This window comes from Embiotoca jacksoni, unplaced genomic scaffold (assembly GCF_022577435.1).
Source record: "Embiotoca jacksoni isolate LCO1_2020_lvr unplaced genomic scaffold, fEmbJac1.0.p SCAF_33, whole genome shotgun sequence".
Lineage (NCBI taxonomy): Eukaryota > Metazoa > Chordata > Actinopteri > Embiotocidae > Embiotoca > Embiotoca jacksoni.
Genome location: NW_027185385.1, coordinates 4,166,656 through 4,182,498, shown reverse-complemented (window position 1 = coordinate 4,182,498; position 15,843 = coordinate 4,166,656). Strand labels below are relative to the sequence as shown.

The 15,843-nt window shown below is 37.3% G+C and overlaps 1 protein-coding gene across 7 annotated transcripts in view; it reads left to right on the top strand.

Moving 5' to 3' along the window:
- Positions 1 to 15,843, top strand: part of LOC138207633 (HMG box transcription factor BBX) — a 32,475-nt gene that overhangs the window by 15,672 nt on the left and 960 nt on the right. For 4 of the 7 annotated variants that reach the window (XM_069165004.1, XM_069165005.1, XM_069165007.1 and 1 more), the window contains 7 exons: positions 538 to 1,378; positions 1,502 to 1,628; positions 3,449 to 3,600; positions 5,167 to 5,256; positions 5,759 to 5,956; positions 6,969 to 7,161; positions 15,483 to 15,843. The exon at positions 15,483 to 15,843 is cut by the window's right edge and continues 960 nt beyond it. In XM_069165004.1, the coding sequence (XP_069021105.1) occupies positions 538 to 1,378; positions 1,502 to 1,628; positions 3,449 to 3,600; positions 5,167 to 5,256; positions 5,759 to 5,956; positions 6,969 to 7,161; positions 15,483 to 15,561 (1,680 nt within the window). In that variant the 3' untranslated portion in view covers positions 15,562 to 15,843. The remainder of the gene's footprint in view (positions 1 to 537; positions 1,379 to 1,501; positions 1,629 to 3,448; positions 3,601 to 5,166; positions 5,257 to 5,758; positions 5,957 to 6,968; positions 7,162 to 15,482) is intronic. The other 3 variants (XM_069165006.1, XM_069165009.1, XM_069165008.1) reach the window with 3 other exon arrangements.

The following is a 15,843-nucleotide window of genomic DNA, read 5'->3' as shown; positions in this document are numbered from 1 at the left end:
GAATTTGATGCCAGCAAAACATAAAAAAAACTAAAAAAAAACTTGGGATGGGGGCAATTACTAATTACGTTAATGGGCAACAGATAGATAGATAGATAGAGAGAGAGAGAGAGAGAGAGAGAGAGAGAGAGAGAGAGAGAGAGAGAGAGAGAGAGAGAGAGAGAGAGAGAGTGAGTGAGTTAATCCCCAAAGGGAAATTCTTTCACTACAGCAGCATTTATAGATACAGGAAAGAAATAAAATAACAGTAAAACATATTAAATATAAAAATGCACAGTATATACAATAAAATAGAATAATTAAATTAAAACTAAACAATAGTGCAAATTTTTTTTTTCTTTTTTTATATTTAAACAACCAAGAAAAACAGACGACGGTGTTATTGTGTGATGGATTTTCATCTGATTCAGATCAGTAACATGATTGAATATAAAGATAAAATCAATGATACTACAAACATTTAGTATAATAGGGTGCAGGGATTATTGACATTTTATTATCACTTGTTTAACACTGTCTTTTGTTGTTTTTGGTTAGATGTGTTTAGCATCTGAAGCTGGAAAAATGGATACAGTTGTATCTCAGCCAGAGGACAGCTCCTCTACAGTCTCTGTCCAGCAAACTTTCGTCAAGCCAGAGATTAAGGAGGAAAGAGCAGACACTGATCGCTGTCCTCCCTCTTCTCACACATCAGCCCTCTTACCTTTGCTCTCCTCTGGCACTTCTACCTCCACGGATGCCAATCCACCACACCTCAACAGCCAAAATGCACGTGTCAAAAAACACAACAACAAAAAAGATGCGGCCAAGTTAAATGAAAAGGATGAGATCCCTTGTTCAGCAAAGCTCATTAAGGAGTGCGACGGTTCAGAAGGAAAAGTGGATAGTGTTTTCAGTACTATTGAGGCAGTGGCCAAAGGAGCCTGGATAGACATAGAGGAAAAGCCCAAAAAGAAGATCCAGGGCACTCTCAGCGGGGGAAACTCTGGCTTGCTGAAAAAGAAAAGTAAGCCCAAAACCAAGGTCTTTGTCAAAGAGAAAGAGGAGGAAATGGATGGCAGCAGTGGGCAATGTGGTCAGTATAGCTCCTCTGAGATAGAGATGAAGGAAGAGATGACTGATGTTAACCCCAAGAATGAAGCGGAAGAAGCAAATATAGGAAGCACAGACCTCCAGTGCCGCATTGCAGAATCTTATCACTTTAATTTCATCCATTCATCTGATAAACTCAAGGATGAGGACAAGGGTTACACAACCAATGAGTCCAACGCAGAGAACCGCGGCTCCAGGAAATCCGAGCGGAGCTGTAAAGGCGCCTTGTATAAAACCCTTGTCTCTGAGGGAATGCTGACGTCATTGAGAGCCAATATTGATCGAGGTATCTATTTAGATTTTTAGGGCAAACTGATTAAAACATATATGGAACACATTCTAAATTGTGTGTGTTATGTATTTAATAAATATTATTAAATAATTTTGTCACTTGTTGTCCACGTGGCAGGTAAAAGAGGCGCTTTCCGTGCTTCTGATCATGATGCTAACTGGAATGATGACAGCTGGACAGTTTCACAGTTGGGACCTAACAAGAAGCTGAAAAAGTCCAAGTCCAAAGATGAGTCTTCACAGGGGTGAGTCTTATCCCTTCTTACTATAACTCACTATACTTTATTGTAGGGTACAGTAATAGAATGTTTTTTTTTGCTTTCTTCCCTTTTTTTCTGGAGTTATGACCCAAAAATTTTACATGATTAAGTTTTGTACTAAACTTATTGTGGAAAACCCAAACATTTTACAAAATAATGTATACAGAATATTGTTTGTACATCAGATTCAGTTGCATAATCTTAACCCACTATACCAGTCAATAATTACATTTCTTGGATTTATGGAAACATTCAACAAAAGTTCAACAAACTGTTCATGAGTCATGATCATTGAGTTTTTTTTTATCATTCCGACACCATTTATTTAAGAGCGGTCGGGCGATTTTTATAGAGAAAGTCCAGTATTTTTTTAAGTCAAGTTTATTTAATTATGGAACACATTTAAAAACAATTGTTGATCAAATTTTACAGATATGAAGTTATGGGATTAGCATATATGATATGATACCTATAGGTATGTAGGTATAAGAGATAAAAGTAAATTATTAAAAACATAATATATCTATGAATTAATTAAATAAAAAAGCATTGCATAGAGTACAAGTACAACAGACTGATAAAAACAACTGTGATCACTCAGGTCTTTATGATGATGTTTAAATGGCTAAAGAACACAGATGGATCCTTAGACTGATTTTGGAATATATCAATTGAAAGGGAAATTTAATAGTAAGTAGAAAACTATTACACAATTACAGTTTGAGTCTTATTGTCATAATTGTGGCTTATCTGGCCATGTGTCATGATAACTTTACATCTACCAACTCTGTTGTAGAAATGAGAGATATGTGACTACAGCATATAAACATGAAGCCAAACTAGCTGCTTATTCATCTGCAGTATTAACAAACTTGTCATTTCTTTGTCGCATGACTTGGCACTGTTTACTTAATTGTGTCCCTGTTGTTGTGCTGGAATTGCTTTTCCCCATTTTCTATCACAGAACTTTATTATGGCACATAGAATGGTCACAATTGAAAATTTCACCCATGTTAAAATTATTGTAATTTCACTGGATTATCACATGCACATTTGAGTGACTACACTTATTTATTTATAGTAACACTCTCAATAACCTACCTTTTTTGTGCATTTGATGGTCCTTTAGTAAGTTAATTCCTATTTAAAGAAAAACTTTGCATTTTAAAATTGTCTTTCTAATTTTTGTGTTTCCTGTTACTACAAAAATTTTAATTTGTCCCATTATCAACTCATGAGATGGAATAGAATGGAAAAAAAAAAACCAAAAAACGTGGAAAGCCAACACCCTTCAATCTCATCAAATGAGCTTGTAATGTCATGTTACAGGTGGCTGGCTTATAAAACCTAACTAGTAATAAATATTATATTAAAACTTATGTTAATATTATTACTTTACATAATTTACACAGATATTTTAAATAAGCTCCTTTACTAAGTATTTTTCAGTGCTATAAAGCTAGGGTAATATTTTATTACCTACTCGTCTGTAGTCTGAATGGCTGTCAGGTGTTCAATCATCATTTTTTTTTTGTCAATAAAGCATATAAAATGGTCAACCAAGTTGAGAATGTATAATAAATTACAGAAATGGAAACTGCCATTTGCGCTTGGTGAGGAGGAAGGTAGTTTTGATGCTGTCGCTGTTTCCCCCTACGGGACAGGACCAAGATAATTCTTCTGTTCTATTATCAGTCCCTACATTGTAAACTCACCAGATTGCTCTGACAACGGGTTTTTAGTTTAAAGGTTAGGCTATTGATAATATTGATCAGTTATGTAAAACTCCTTACTTTACTTGACAGCCTAGGGAAACTGGAGGAGGAGTTTGAAAAGAAATTTAACAGCCTGCCACAATACAGCCCAATGACATTTGATAAGAAGGGAACTGCTGTCACAAAGAAAAAGAAGACTGACACTTCCACTATCCAGGAAGACACCTCAAAGGCTGGAAAAGGTAGGAGCATAGTCTAACAAATGTTTGTCCACTGAATAAAGGCAATGGGCTCTATTTTCGTCAATCTAGGTATAGCACGAAGGCAGGTCTAAGACCACGTTCTGGGTGTGGCCAACTTTTTTGGTAATTTGGTGAACACAAACGAATTGTATCTGTGGCACAGTATGGCACAGTAGTGAAGAAGGAGGAATAGAATCATGAGAAAGTTTGTCACACCAGCTTATCATCACTGTCAGTCAGTTCCTCTCATCCGCTTTAAAACTGCGTATTGTCAATTTAGTAACAGTTGAAGGAGCAGACCAGCGCCGCCAGCTAAACTTTGCGCAGGAGGAAACTGACATACTTGTCTGTCGGGGCCCAAAAAAAACGTGCATCTTATAGACGCCAAACAATAATCTCAGCTGTGAGCGTTGAGGGTTTCGGTGGACCTCGAGGTCAGTATATCAACAAAGTAAAATATGGATCATTTAAAGCTTTATTTGCCATTTCATCATGAAATGAATTTCAAATTGAACAAGGAACACTCATCCAATATGCTGAAATCAGGTGCTGTAACAATGTTTACGAGTGATCATAAGTAATTGTGCACACTCAAATTGAAGAGCAATGTGTTTGAAACATAACTAATGTTTTGGTGTTAATAAATGAATTGCAATGGGGGCTTCAAGAGAGCAAAATGTTCTCTGCAATCATTGTTTAAATGAATCATGAGCTATGCTGTCATGTGTAAATTTCCCTGACCTTTCGTCCATAAATGATTTAGTGTCAAACTTGGTGGCCTTGTACGGCTGGGTAGAGAAATCCCAAAATTAGTGGGTGGAAAAGCTTTTGATTTGTCACACCTTTATGTTTCATTTTATTGTAACTCATTTGTGGTAAAGCCGAGTTGCCTTTTATAATATAAGACTACAAATGGCTGCCGCATCGCTACGTGTGCCAATTGCCTGATTTACAGCCAATTCAACAGAAATTAATTTTATGAATTAACTAATTAAAGAAATCGCAAAAAGATTGTTTTAATTATTCATCTAAGCAGTGTGAAAAATATAGGACATCCACCATACATGTCTCTGGGATTCTGGCTGGGTCTGGCCATGTGTGCACTTGCCACTAAAGCCATGAAAATGTCCCCTCCGGTAGTTGCATTACACTCAGACCAAGTTTGAGCTGGTGGAAGAGCGAGCTTGATTTGGTCTCAAAAATGACACCGAAATTGCAACGCATGATGATCTTGGCCCAGCTAGGTTCATGCTGAGCTGCGAAAATAGCAACTCAACGCAACCTTGGAAAAAAAAAGCCCCTTGTGCTGTACCAAATTACGCATACGCTTGGATCCACGCTTAGACCAACTTTGTGTCAGTACGAAAATAGGGCCCAATTACTGTTTAATATCCTCTCATGGCTCACTCTGCACCTGTGGAGTCCTGATTTCCACACTTGTGTTATTCAGGATCAGTTCTCTTTTGTTAGAAGTAAATCATCAGGACTGCATAACTTAGCATTTCCATGCTCTTTTTTTTCTTTCTTTCTTTCTTTTGTTGTTTGGTTTTTTTCTTGCTATATCAGGGCCATCTCCATCTCAGAAAAAGACTTCATTCCACAAGATTGTTAGGAAGCAAAAACACAAAAAGGAGAAACCAGATGCAGTGGACAAAGGTGAATTAGAATGTTGGTGTTTGTGCATTATGTAGCAGGGGTGTGAATATGTTTAGAGATATTTCATATATTTTAAAGTTAAATGAATGCAATGTTCTCAAGACCATCAAAATACTTTTAAACAATAGAGATTACATGTTAGTTTACCTTCAAGCACATCACAGGCCATTATTTTGTTGTAAACGATGCTACCAAACAGAAAAGTCTTCAGAGATTTAAAAAAATCTATGATATACAACACTCCCATATTTCAACTCACACTATTTATACCATATAGAACGAAACATATTCATGAGGAATATTCATTAGCAGTTGAGGGCTATGTGCCAACATTCTTACTTTTATGTGGTTAGATCAAAGTGATACTAAACAAATGAATATACAACTGTTGTCTTTTTAACTTAACTTGTTCTGAAATATATTTGTGTCATTGATTTTAAATACCGCTGAGGTGCAACAGTTCGATCCCTAATATCCATTCTGATTAACCTGTTCTCCACAGCAGTGGTACCAACTGATTCCATCTTGTTGGATTCAGCTTCAAAAGCCAAATCATGTGCCCCCATTGCCATAATGTGCCCAGATGTCCAGTGCGCCACTAGTATGGAGATGCTAGTTGGTAGCCAGAAGAGGAAGGCTAGGAAGACCAAGATCACACACTTGGTGCGCACAGCTGATGGCTGTGTGTCTCCAGCCGAGGGTGAGTGAAGAATGATTAATCAATTGATCAGTCAGTGTGGGATCAGATAGATGTGTCTGTCTCTGTCATGTCACAAGTTTTAGCTCAAATGTTCTATGGTAAAACAAAAATGGGCTATTTCGAAAATGGCAAAGTACAAGTTGTCACTCCATAATTTGCCTTATTAGGTTAATTTTAGACATTATTTGTGAATTCATGTATTCAGTTGTTAGATATAGATTTTTATAAACATCTTAACCCTTTCACTTCTCCTTAATCATGTGTATTTTCACAACAGTCAAAGAACTGAAAGTTTTCAAAATGTCTGTAGCTCCCAGAGAGGAAGTAGGTCAGACCCACCTGAATAAAAGCCACAGATTTGGTCGAAGGAGTATCGTCTAGAAATTGTAAAAGTATATGGCCAAATTTTAAATCAAGAAACCATAACAGCGCAGCTTCATGAAACCTGAAGCTGGAAACAGACAGGCTGTGCAACCACGTCATATGTTGCGCAGCAACATCGATAGGTTGCACCGCGCAGCAACACGTGAAATCAGACACACCATGGAAGTGTTGCCGGGTGACACATCCACATGTGTGGCGCACGCCTAGCCACCGCCACTGTGGCGGTTTACATAGATAACAATAGGCGCATCTGTTTTGACTTGTGCCATGTGTTTTGGCCGTTTGTCAGGGTTTCTGGTATTATACTTTTATAAATGGTTTAATATAACTTTGCTTGTCATTTCTTTCTGTTTTGAGGGTAAGTGACGGTACTTTACAAAGCTACTTTAAATTTTGAAGTAAAGAGTAAATAGATTTAAATGTACAATGAGTGAAACTTAACTGATAGTTACTTTGGACAGGCACTTTCATTAGTATAGCAGAGTCTGATGTCTCGTTTCTGAAAATGTTTTTTTGTGAAATTATCAACAAGTTCCTTTTTTGTAGATCTAAAAATATAAACAAATGAAATTCTGTGGTAACATAATCTTTAATTGTCCTGAGAATTGTGTGCTCTTTTTTGTTACAGAGGACAAGACTAAAGACCTGATCCAGGAAAAGGATAAGAAGCCATCACCCCAACAGAATTTATGCAATGATAAAGGGTGCTACAGTAATCCCAGTGGAGAGACGGCAGAGAGGAGCACCGTACCACAAGAACTACCTGCTTTCTTCAGTCTGGCAGCCCTTGCTGAGGTAGCAGCCATGGAAAACGTTCACAGGTAGAGACAGCCTAGCTTCTATACTACACTGTAGAGTAGACTATATTGACTGTAGTATATGTCATGATGTGTGCCTTTCATCTAATATTCTTTTAATATTTCAGAATAAGAATAAATTACTTTTTTTATCAACCAGTTGAATATGTGATAAGCAGTGGAAATATGTTCCAAAATGCTAGTTATAATTGCCAGCTCATAGTCAGAGGTCTTGTTGATAACCACAGGCTCAGCCTATTTTGGGAAATGTCTACATCTGGTATCAAGTGAATGTTATTCTATTACTTTTTTGAGCAGTTTAACATACAATAGATATGCCCAATTGTACTTTTTCCCAAATAGATGCCACTGCTAGCAAACTTGAATAAATATGTCTAACATTCCCACAAGTTGTCATCAAACATCATCAGCTCTCTGTGAGGGCCTCATCTCTTATCCTTTATATTGGGCCTCACGCAAGAACCACTCATATACATTTCTTTGTTCTCATGTGGCAGGTACGAGTGATCTTTGACAGTGTATAAAAGCGCTTTGAGACCGATAAGGCGATAAAGCGCTACAAGTGCAAACCATTTACCATTTACCATTTCTTGGAAGCATGTCGCATTCCCTAGTTTTCTTGTTTTGACTTATCTTTGGTTTCAATGAAATCTGAGCGATTCAACTCCATCTGTACCAGTTGTGCTGATGGTCCTCATTTTTCTTCACCAGAAGAAAAACACATTTTGGATTTAAAGGTTCAGTGCAGTGGATTAAGGGGGATGTATTTGCAGAAAGGATATACAGTATTCATAATTATGTTTTCCTTGGTGTAAAATCACATGAAGCTAAGAATCATTGTGTTTTTGTTGAATGAGCCATTCCATATACAGTAGCAGTCAAAAGTTTGGACACAACTTCTCATTCAATGGTTTTTCTTCATTTTTATTTTTTTCTACATTGTAGATAAATATTGAAGACATCCAAACTATGAGGGAACACATGTAATTATGTGGTAAACAAAAATATGCTTAACAAACCAGAATATGTTTTATATTTTAGATTCTTCAAAGTTGCTTTGATGACAGCTTTGCACACTCTTGGCATTCTTTCAAACAGCTTCATGAGGTAGTCACCTGGAATGGTTTTCCAACAGTCTTGAAGGAGTTCCCAGAGGTGCTGAGCACTTGTTGGCTGCTCTGCCTTCACTCTGCGGTCCAACTCATCCCAGACCATCTCAATTGGGTTTAGGTCGGGTGATTGTGGAGGCCAGGTCATCTGACGCAGCACTCCATCACTCTCCTTGGTCAAATAGCCCTTACATAGCCTGGAGGTGTGTTTGGGGTCATTGTCCTGTTGAAATGCAAATGCTGGTCCCACTAAGTGCAAACCAGATGGGATGGCATGTCACTGCTGAATGCGGTGATAGCTAAGCTGGTTAAGTATGCCTTGAATTTTGAATAAATCACCAACAGTGTCACCAGCAAAGCACCCCCACACCATCACACCTCCTCATCCATGCTTCATGGTGGGAACCACACATGTAGAAACCATCCGTTCACCTTTTCTGCGTCTTACAAAGACACGGCGGGTGGAATCAAAAATCTCAAATTTCGACTCATCAGACCAAAGTACAGATTTCCACTGGTTTAATGTCCATTCCTTATGTTTCTTGGCCCAAGCAAGTCTCTTCTTGTTGTTCTTCATCAGTAGTGGCTTCTTTGCAGCAATTCGACCATGAAGGCCTGATTCACACAGTCTCCTCTTAACAGTTAATGTTGAGATATGTCTGCTACTTGAACTCTGCGAAGCATTTATGTGGGCTCTAATCTGAGGTGCTGTTAATTTGCGGTTTCTGAGGCTGGTAACTCCAATGAATTTATCCTCGGCAGCAAAGGTAACTCTTGGTCTTCCTGTCCTGGGGCGGTCCTCATGAGAGACTGTTTCATCATAGCGTTTGATGGTTTTCGCGACTGCACTTGAGGACACATTCAAAGTTCTTGAAGTTTTCCGGATTGACTAACCTTCCTGTCTTAAAGTAATGATGGACTGTCGTTTCTCTTTACTTAGTTGAGTGGTTCTTGCCATAGTATGGATTAGAACTGTAGTCGAATAGGCCTATTCACTGTATAGAACTGTGCACCAACCCTGCCTCTGCACAACATAACTGATGGTCTCAAACACATTAAGAAGGCAAGAAATTCCACAAATTAACTCTTGACAAGGCACACCTGTTAATTGAAAACCATTCCAGGTGACTACCTTGCGAAGCTGATTGAAAGAATGCCAAGAGTGTGCAAAGCTGTCATCAAAGCAAGATGTGGCTACTTTGAAGAATCTAAAATATAAAACATATTCTGGTTTCTTTAACACTTTTTTTTGTTTACCACATAATTCCATATGTGTTCCTTCATAGTTTTGATGTCTTCAATATTAATCTGCAATGTAGAAAAAAAATACAAATAAAGAAAAAACATTGAATGAGAAGTTGTGTCCAAACTTTTGACTGGTACTGTAGGTAGCGGGTCCTCTTCCCCAAAGCCCACCAAGTTGGACTACCATGTTTCTATAATAGTCCAGAACGGACAAACAAGATGCTGGCTCTTGAGGGCCTTTTCTCCAACACACTTGGAAGAAGAGGGTTAGGAAAAGGATAATCAGTTGGTTGCAATCTGCAAGCTCACTGCTTGATGCCACTAAATCCTACAGACTGCTCCTTTAAGAATCATAATGCCGAAATCTGAATTAATATCAGTAGGACAACTTACACAGTTCTGTAGTTGTTATTAAATCAACATAGAATAAGTTAACGTCAAACCATTCCCTTGTTATTTCTGTCACAGAATGACACTTTGATGACAAAGCGTGGACAGTTGTAGTATTTTCACTTAAAACTCTGCTAAATACCGTATCTTACTGTATCATTGATATTTCTTTTAATTAATTGATTGATTGATTTATCTGTTTGTTACAAAAATAAGACAAGAAATGGTAATGAATATAGCCGCAAGCCTCAATTTGCGGGTTTTGCACTCAACAGAAGGAAGGAGTTCATTTTGCTAAAACTAAAGCTGCAAGCAGCAAAGAGCTGGGAACATAACTATCCAATTGAGATAAAGTCATAAGATGGAGCATAATTATGAATAGGCCACACTCACAGGCCCTAATCAATTGTCTGTTTAAACATAAAATGCTTACAACAGTCAAAATTCTGGGTATAAAATTCTGAAAAAAATCACATCATTCTGATGATGTCAGGTTTATTATCAACTGTTTTGGTGAAGTTTAATCAAACATTTGACAAAGTAGAAAATCTTGCCTATGCAGTACAAATTACAAAGCTATTGAATTTCACTGCGGATTCACCGTTTGTCATAACTGAATATTATTGAAAATGTGTGATATCTAATCATCCAAATATGATTACTTTAATGATTTTGGTGACATTTGGATAAAGACTTGTGGCGATTTAGATGTTAAATAATTTAGCATTTTTGGAAAAATATAGAGTAATGAAATTCTAAACTGACCACAGCTTGCAATGAGCCAATGTTTTGTGCCAATTTATAATAAAATGATACAAAAACAATAGGGTTCTACCCCTACAAGGCTTATAGTGTGGTTGCCCTGAGGGTCAAATTCAAAAACATTTCACAAAACACAAACATTTCACAAAATGATAAAACATTTCAGAAAACACCAAAATATTTTACAAAATAATTTTTTTTTTTACTAAATGCAAAAACATGTTACTAAACTCAAAATCATTTCACTAAACGCAAAAACATTTCACGAAATGTAAAGTCACTAAAAGCAAAAACATTTCACAGAACAAAACAAATTTCTTAGAACACAAACACATTTCACAAAACGATAAAACATTTCACCAAACACAAAAACATTATACAGAACGCAAAATTATTTCACTAAAGGCAAAATCATTTCACTAAAAGCAAAAACATTTCACAGAACACAAAAACATTTCACAAAACACAAAAACATTTTACCAAACGCAAAAACATTTTAGTAAACTCAAAAACATTTCACAGAACATAAACATTTCAGAAAACAACAAAACAATTCACAGAACGCAAAAACATTTCACTAAATACAAAACATTTCACTAATTGCAAAAGCATTTTACAAAATGCATAAACATTCCACAGAAGACAAAAACATCTCAGAAAACGCAAAAAAACATTTCAGAAACACACAAACATTACACAAACCGGAAAGGGTAAAACAACACATTTTGTTTGTGAATGGACAGAACCCAAGTCAATCCGCTGGCCAAATCCTGACGTTGAGCCTCCCATGATAGTGTTTCTGGTCCGAGCCTCTGCTAGGTTAGCCTGGAGAGACGCTGAGATTGTAAAGTAGCCACTTCAGGTGCAGCAGTATACCTAATCTCTTAAGCAGTATACCACTGCTACAGTATGTACCAATCGCTGGTGGTGTGTCACTCCTTTTCCGCCGGGATGTGCCCAAAGCTAATAATAGTGATGGGCACAAGAAACAAACTTAATGTTAACCTAGCCGCCATAGCCAGCCTGACTAATTCATAACAGGAACATTAACCAGGAATATGTATGGCATTATATATATATTCACTATAAACAGTGTGCACATTTGTGTGAGTAACATTAACTTTAGGTATACAGCCAATCGCTGGTGGTGTGTCACTCCTTTTTCACCATACAATGCACATACAATGTGCTCAAAGCTAATATTAGTATGGACACAGGAAGCAAAGCTAATGTTAGCTTAGTTACACCCCGACAAGTGTCAATAATATTCAGCGTCTCCCCGGACTAACGTAGTAGAGGCTCTGACCAGAAACATTATTAAGGGTGGGTCAATGTCAGAATTTTGCAAGCGGATTGATTTGGGTTCTGTCCAATGACAAACAATATGTGTTGTCCTACCCTTTGTGTTCTGGAAATGTTTTTGCGTTTTGTGAAATGTTTTTGCATTTTGTGAAATGTTTTTGTTTTCTGTAAATGTTCTTATGTTTTGTGAAATGCTATTGGATTCTGTGAAATGTTTTTGTGTTTCTGAAAAGTTTTTGTTTTCTGAAATGTTTTTGTTCTGTGAAATGTTTGTTTCTGAAAAGTTTTTGTGTTTTCTGAAATGTTTTTGTTCTGTGAAATGTTTTTGTGTTTAGTTAAATGTTTTTGCGTTGTGTGAAATGTTTTTGTTTTTTCAAATGTCAGAGATTTCTGAAATGTTTTTGTGTTTTTTGAAATGCCTTTATAGTGTGGGAAATGTTTCTGCATTTAGTGAAATGCTTTTGTGTTCCGTGACGGTTTTTGCATTTAGTGAAATGTTTTTGTATTCTGTAAAATGTTTTTGCGTTTGACCTTTAGGCCCACTGTATGAACCCTAAGAATAATAATCATAATCATAATAAACCGGTACAAAAACCATATGTTTCTGCCCACACTGTCATCTGCTAATGTCTGGCATTAAGATTTAAAGCCCTGCTGTTGGGGTTGTTTCACTCTTGGTGAACAGTGTGGGTATAAAAACACAGCAGGCATAAGTGCAATTTGTAAAAAAATAAAATACCATCATGTAATACTACTTTGTACATTAGGAGGCAATAGTGAGTCACTATCGAATCCAGACAGTCTGCACTCAGCTTGGTGTGCCCCATCAGATTCTGTGACCTACAGTGTTTGTTAGCTTAGTAAAGTTTAGTTATCCTGAGTGAGGGTAAAGACATCAGGGCAGGTCACAGAATCTGATGTGTGAAGGATATATGCCTGTAACACTGGATCTAATGGTGTTGACAGTTAGGTAGAATTAAACTTTTTTTGACATGCCATGAGTTAGTAGCTGGCTTTTTCTACAAGTAGTAATCCCATCAATCATACATCATAGCATAGTAGTGAGAAAACAGCCACAGCAAAAACATTTTTCAGCTTAGTTTGTGTTGTAACTACCTGTACTGGAGATCCATTTTAAATTCTCCATACAAGGTCAGTACGTTTGATTTGTTTGCAAGAGAAAATTGACTCCATTTGGGAAATAGCTAGGTGACGTGCTGATTGAGCTGGTAACATACAGCTGTTCTCGTCAGAACCACAGATCAACAAACAGCAAACTAAACATATCAACACTTTCAGTAAAGTAGGGTTCCAGTACTATACCAGTCACAGTATACCATGGTATGAAAAGGTATGATTATCAAACCATCCACAACATCTTCAAAAATCCCTCCAGGCAGATCAAAGTGTCTGCGTCCCTCATATAACTTTAATGCTTCACAAAAAAACCTGTGATTGTTTAAAAGTCAATCATAAAATATGCTGGTGAAAAACTTTTTCCACATCCTGTTTGAGTTTAACGTACAGAGCTGAGCTCAAAAACAGTAAACTGTTTTATAATCATTTAGAGCACTTCTGACAAGACTTCAAAAAATAAATATATACTAACAATGAAACACTATATACAGTATCATATCATATTATGAAAAAAACATATACTGTTACAATCCTACAGTCAAGTTATGTGGAGGTGTGCCAGGAAAGAGGTCAGCCTCAAGACTTATCAGCTGGTACTGAACACAGAATGTTCACATGTGCACTCCGAATAACAGGCACACACAGATGGCATTAAAGAGACAGACAATGTCAGAAAAAATGTTATGGATTTTTTTGATGGTCCACCAGCCCACCGTTGCAGCGGTCCATGGGATTTGTTCTGGCATGCGCGACGGCCGGCAAATCCCAGATGTCATACAATTAGCTGCCTTTATAAGGTATTACATAAATTATCTTTTTGTACTAACTGTTTACTCATAAGTCTAGAAGAAATGTTACAAGTTAAGCAACAAAGTTCATTCCTCCACTCACCAAGAGTTGTCTCCAGCATTGGAAAGCAACACCAATGATAAATTTCGCTTCTGTTTAGCCAAGAGTTTCAGCCATCGTCGTGTTCACTATTCCATTGACAAGACAATATATCAGATGTTGAAATTGAGAAATCGTATTGTTTTATGAAAAATATATGATAATTTTAAATTTGATGTGAGCAACATAAAAAAAAGTCTGGACGAGGGCTACAAAAGACTGGATAAGTTGTGTAACACTAAAATAAACACCTAGTTTAACATCTCACAACTATTTAGGTTAATTGGTAACTGGTGAGTAACATAACTGGGTATAAAAAGAGCATCCCAGAGAGGCAGTCTCTCTCAGCAGTGAAGATGGGGAGAGGTTCACCACTGCATGGGAAAACATTTAACAATAAAGTTCCTCGACGTAACATTGCAAAGAAGTTGGAGACTTCATGTTCTATAGTAAAATATCATTCAAAGAATTCTGAGAAATCTCTGTATGCAAGGGATAAAATCCGAAAACCAATATTGGACGGCTGTGATCTTCAGGTTTTCAGGCGGCATTGCATTAAAAACAGACACAATTCTGTGGTGGAAATCATTGCATGGGCACAGAAACATATCCGAAAACCATTGTCTCTGAACAAAGTTCATCGCTGCTTCCAAAAATGCTGGTTAAAACTCTACCATACTAAGAAGTAACCATGTATAAAACTTGATCACCTCCACTTTCTCTGGGTCCTTGCTTATTTAAGATGGACTGAGGCAAAGTGGAACATTGTCCTGTGGTCTGGCAAATACAAAAATTTAGATTCTTTAAGGATATCAGGGACGCTGCATCCTCCGCATTTAAGAGGAGAGGGACAGTCCAGCTTGTAATCAGCAAACAGTTGAAAAGCCTGCATCCCTAATTGGTATGGGGATGCATTCACGCACATGGCATGGGTAGGTTGCACATCTGGGACGGCACCATTAAGGCTGAGTGATATATATAGATTTTATAAAAGTCGTTGCCAGCTGGATGTCTTTTTCATGCCTCTCACCCATTTAAAAAAACATGAAATGAAATATATGACAAACGAGACCCTGAAATGTTGAGCAGCTGAAATCCTATACGAGTCAGAAGTAAGACAACATTTCACTTTCAAAACTCAGTCCCCAAATGTTTCCAGAGTGTTGTTAGCAGAAGAGGTAGTGCCAAATAGGTGTAAACATGCCCCCAGTCCCAACTTTTTTGAGACGCATTGCTGGCATTAAATTCAAAATGGGCATAATATTTTTCATAAAACAATATAACTTTAACATTTTATATGTTATCTTTGCTCTATTTCCAATTAAATATGGGTTCACATGATTGGGTAATCATTCTATTCTGTTTTTATTTACATTTTACACAGCGTCCTGACTGTTTTGAAGACGTTGTTGTGCTTAATTGAAAAAATAGACAAGATATTTCAAAAAAATGTGAAATCACTCTTAAGTCTTCTGTAATGTCCTGTTTCAGAAGCCAGAGAGGCTTGGCTGAGAGTCAGAAGAAAGAGCTTGCCCAGACTCCAGTTCTCATCTCTTGCGCTGATCAGTGAAACTCTGCTGCTGCTGTAAATGAGAAACCACAACATGGACATTGACAGTGGAGCTGTACTTTTCCTCAGTGGCAACCCCCATGTTGAATGGAGACTTGAACAGGAAGCTTTGGATAGACTCCACCTTCACGCTTATGGTGAATTTGCTTGAGCTCGGATTCATGGTAGGGGAAAGAGACCCTCTTTTCCTCCTTCTCCTCCTCATCCTCCTTTCACCCTCCTCCTCCTCTGCCTCCCTGATCCTTGCAATCTCAGTGTTTCCACCGAAGCCTTCCTTTGGTT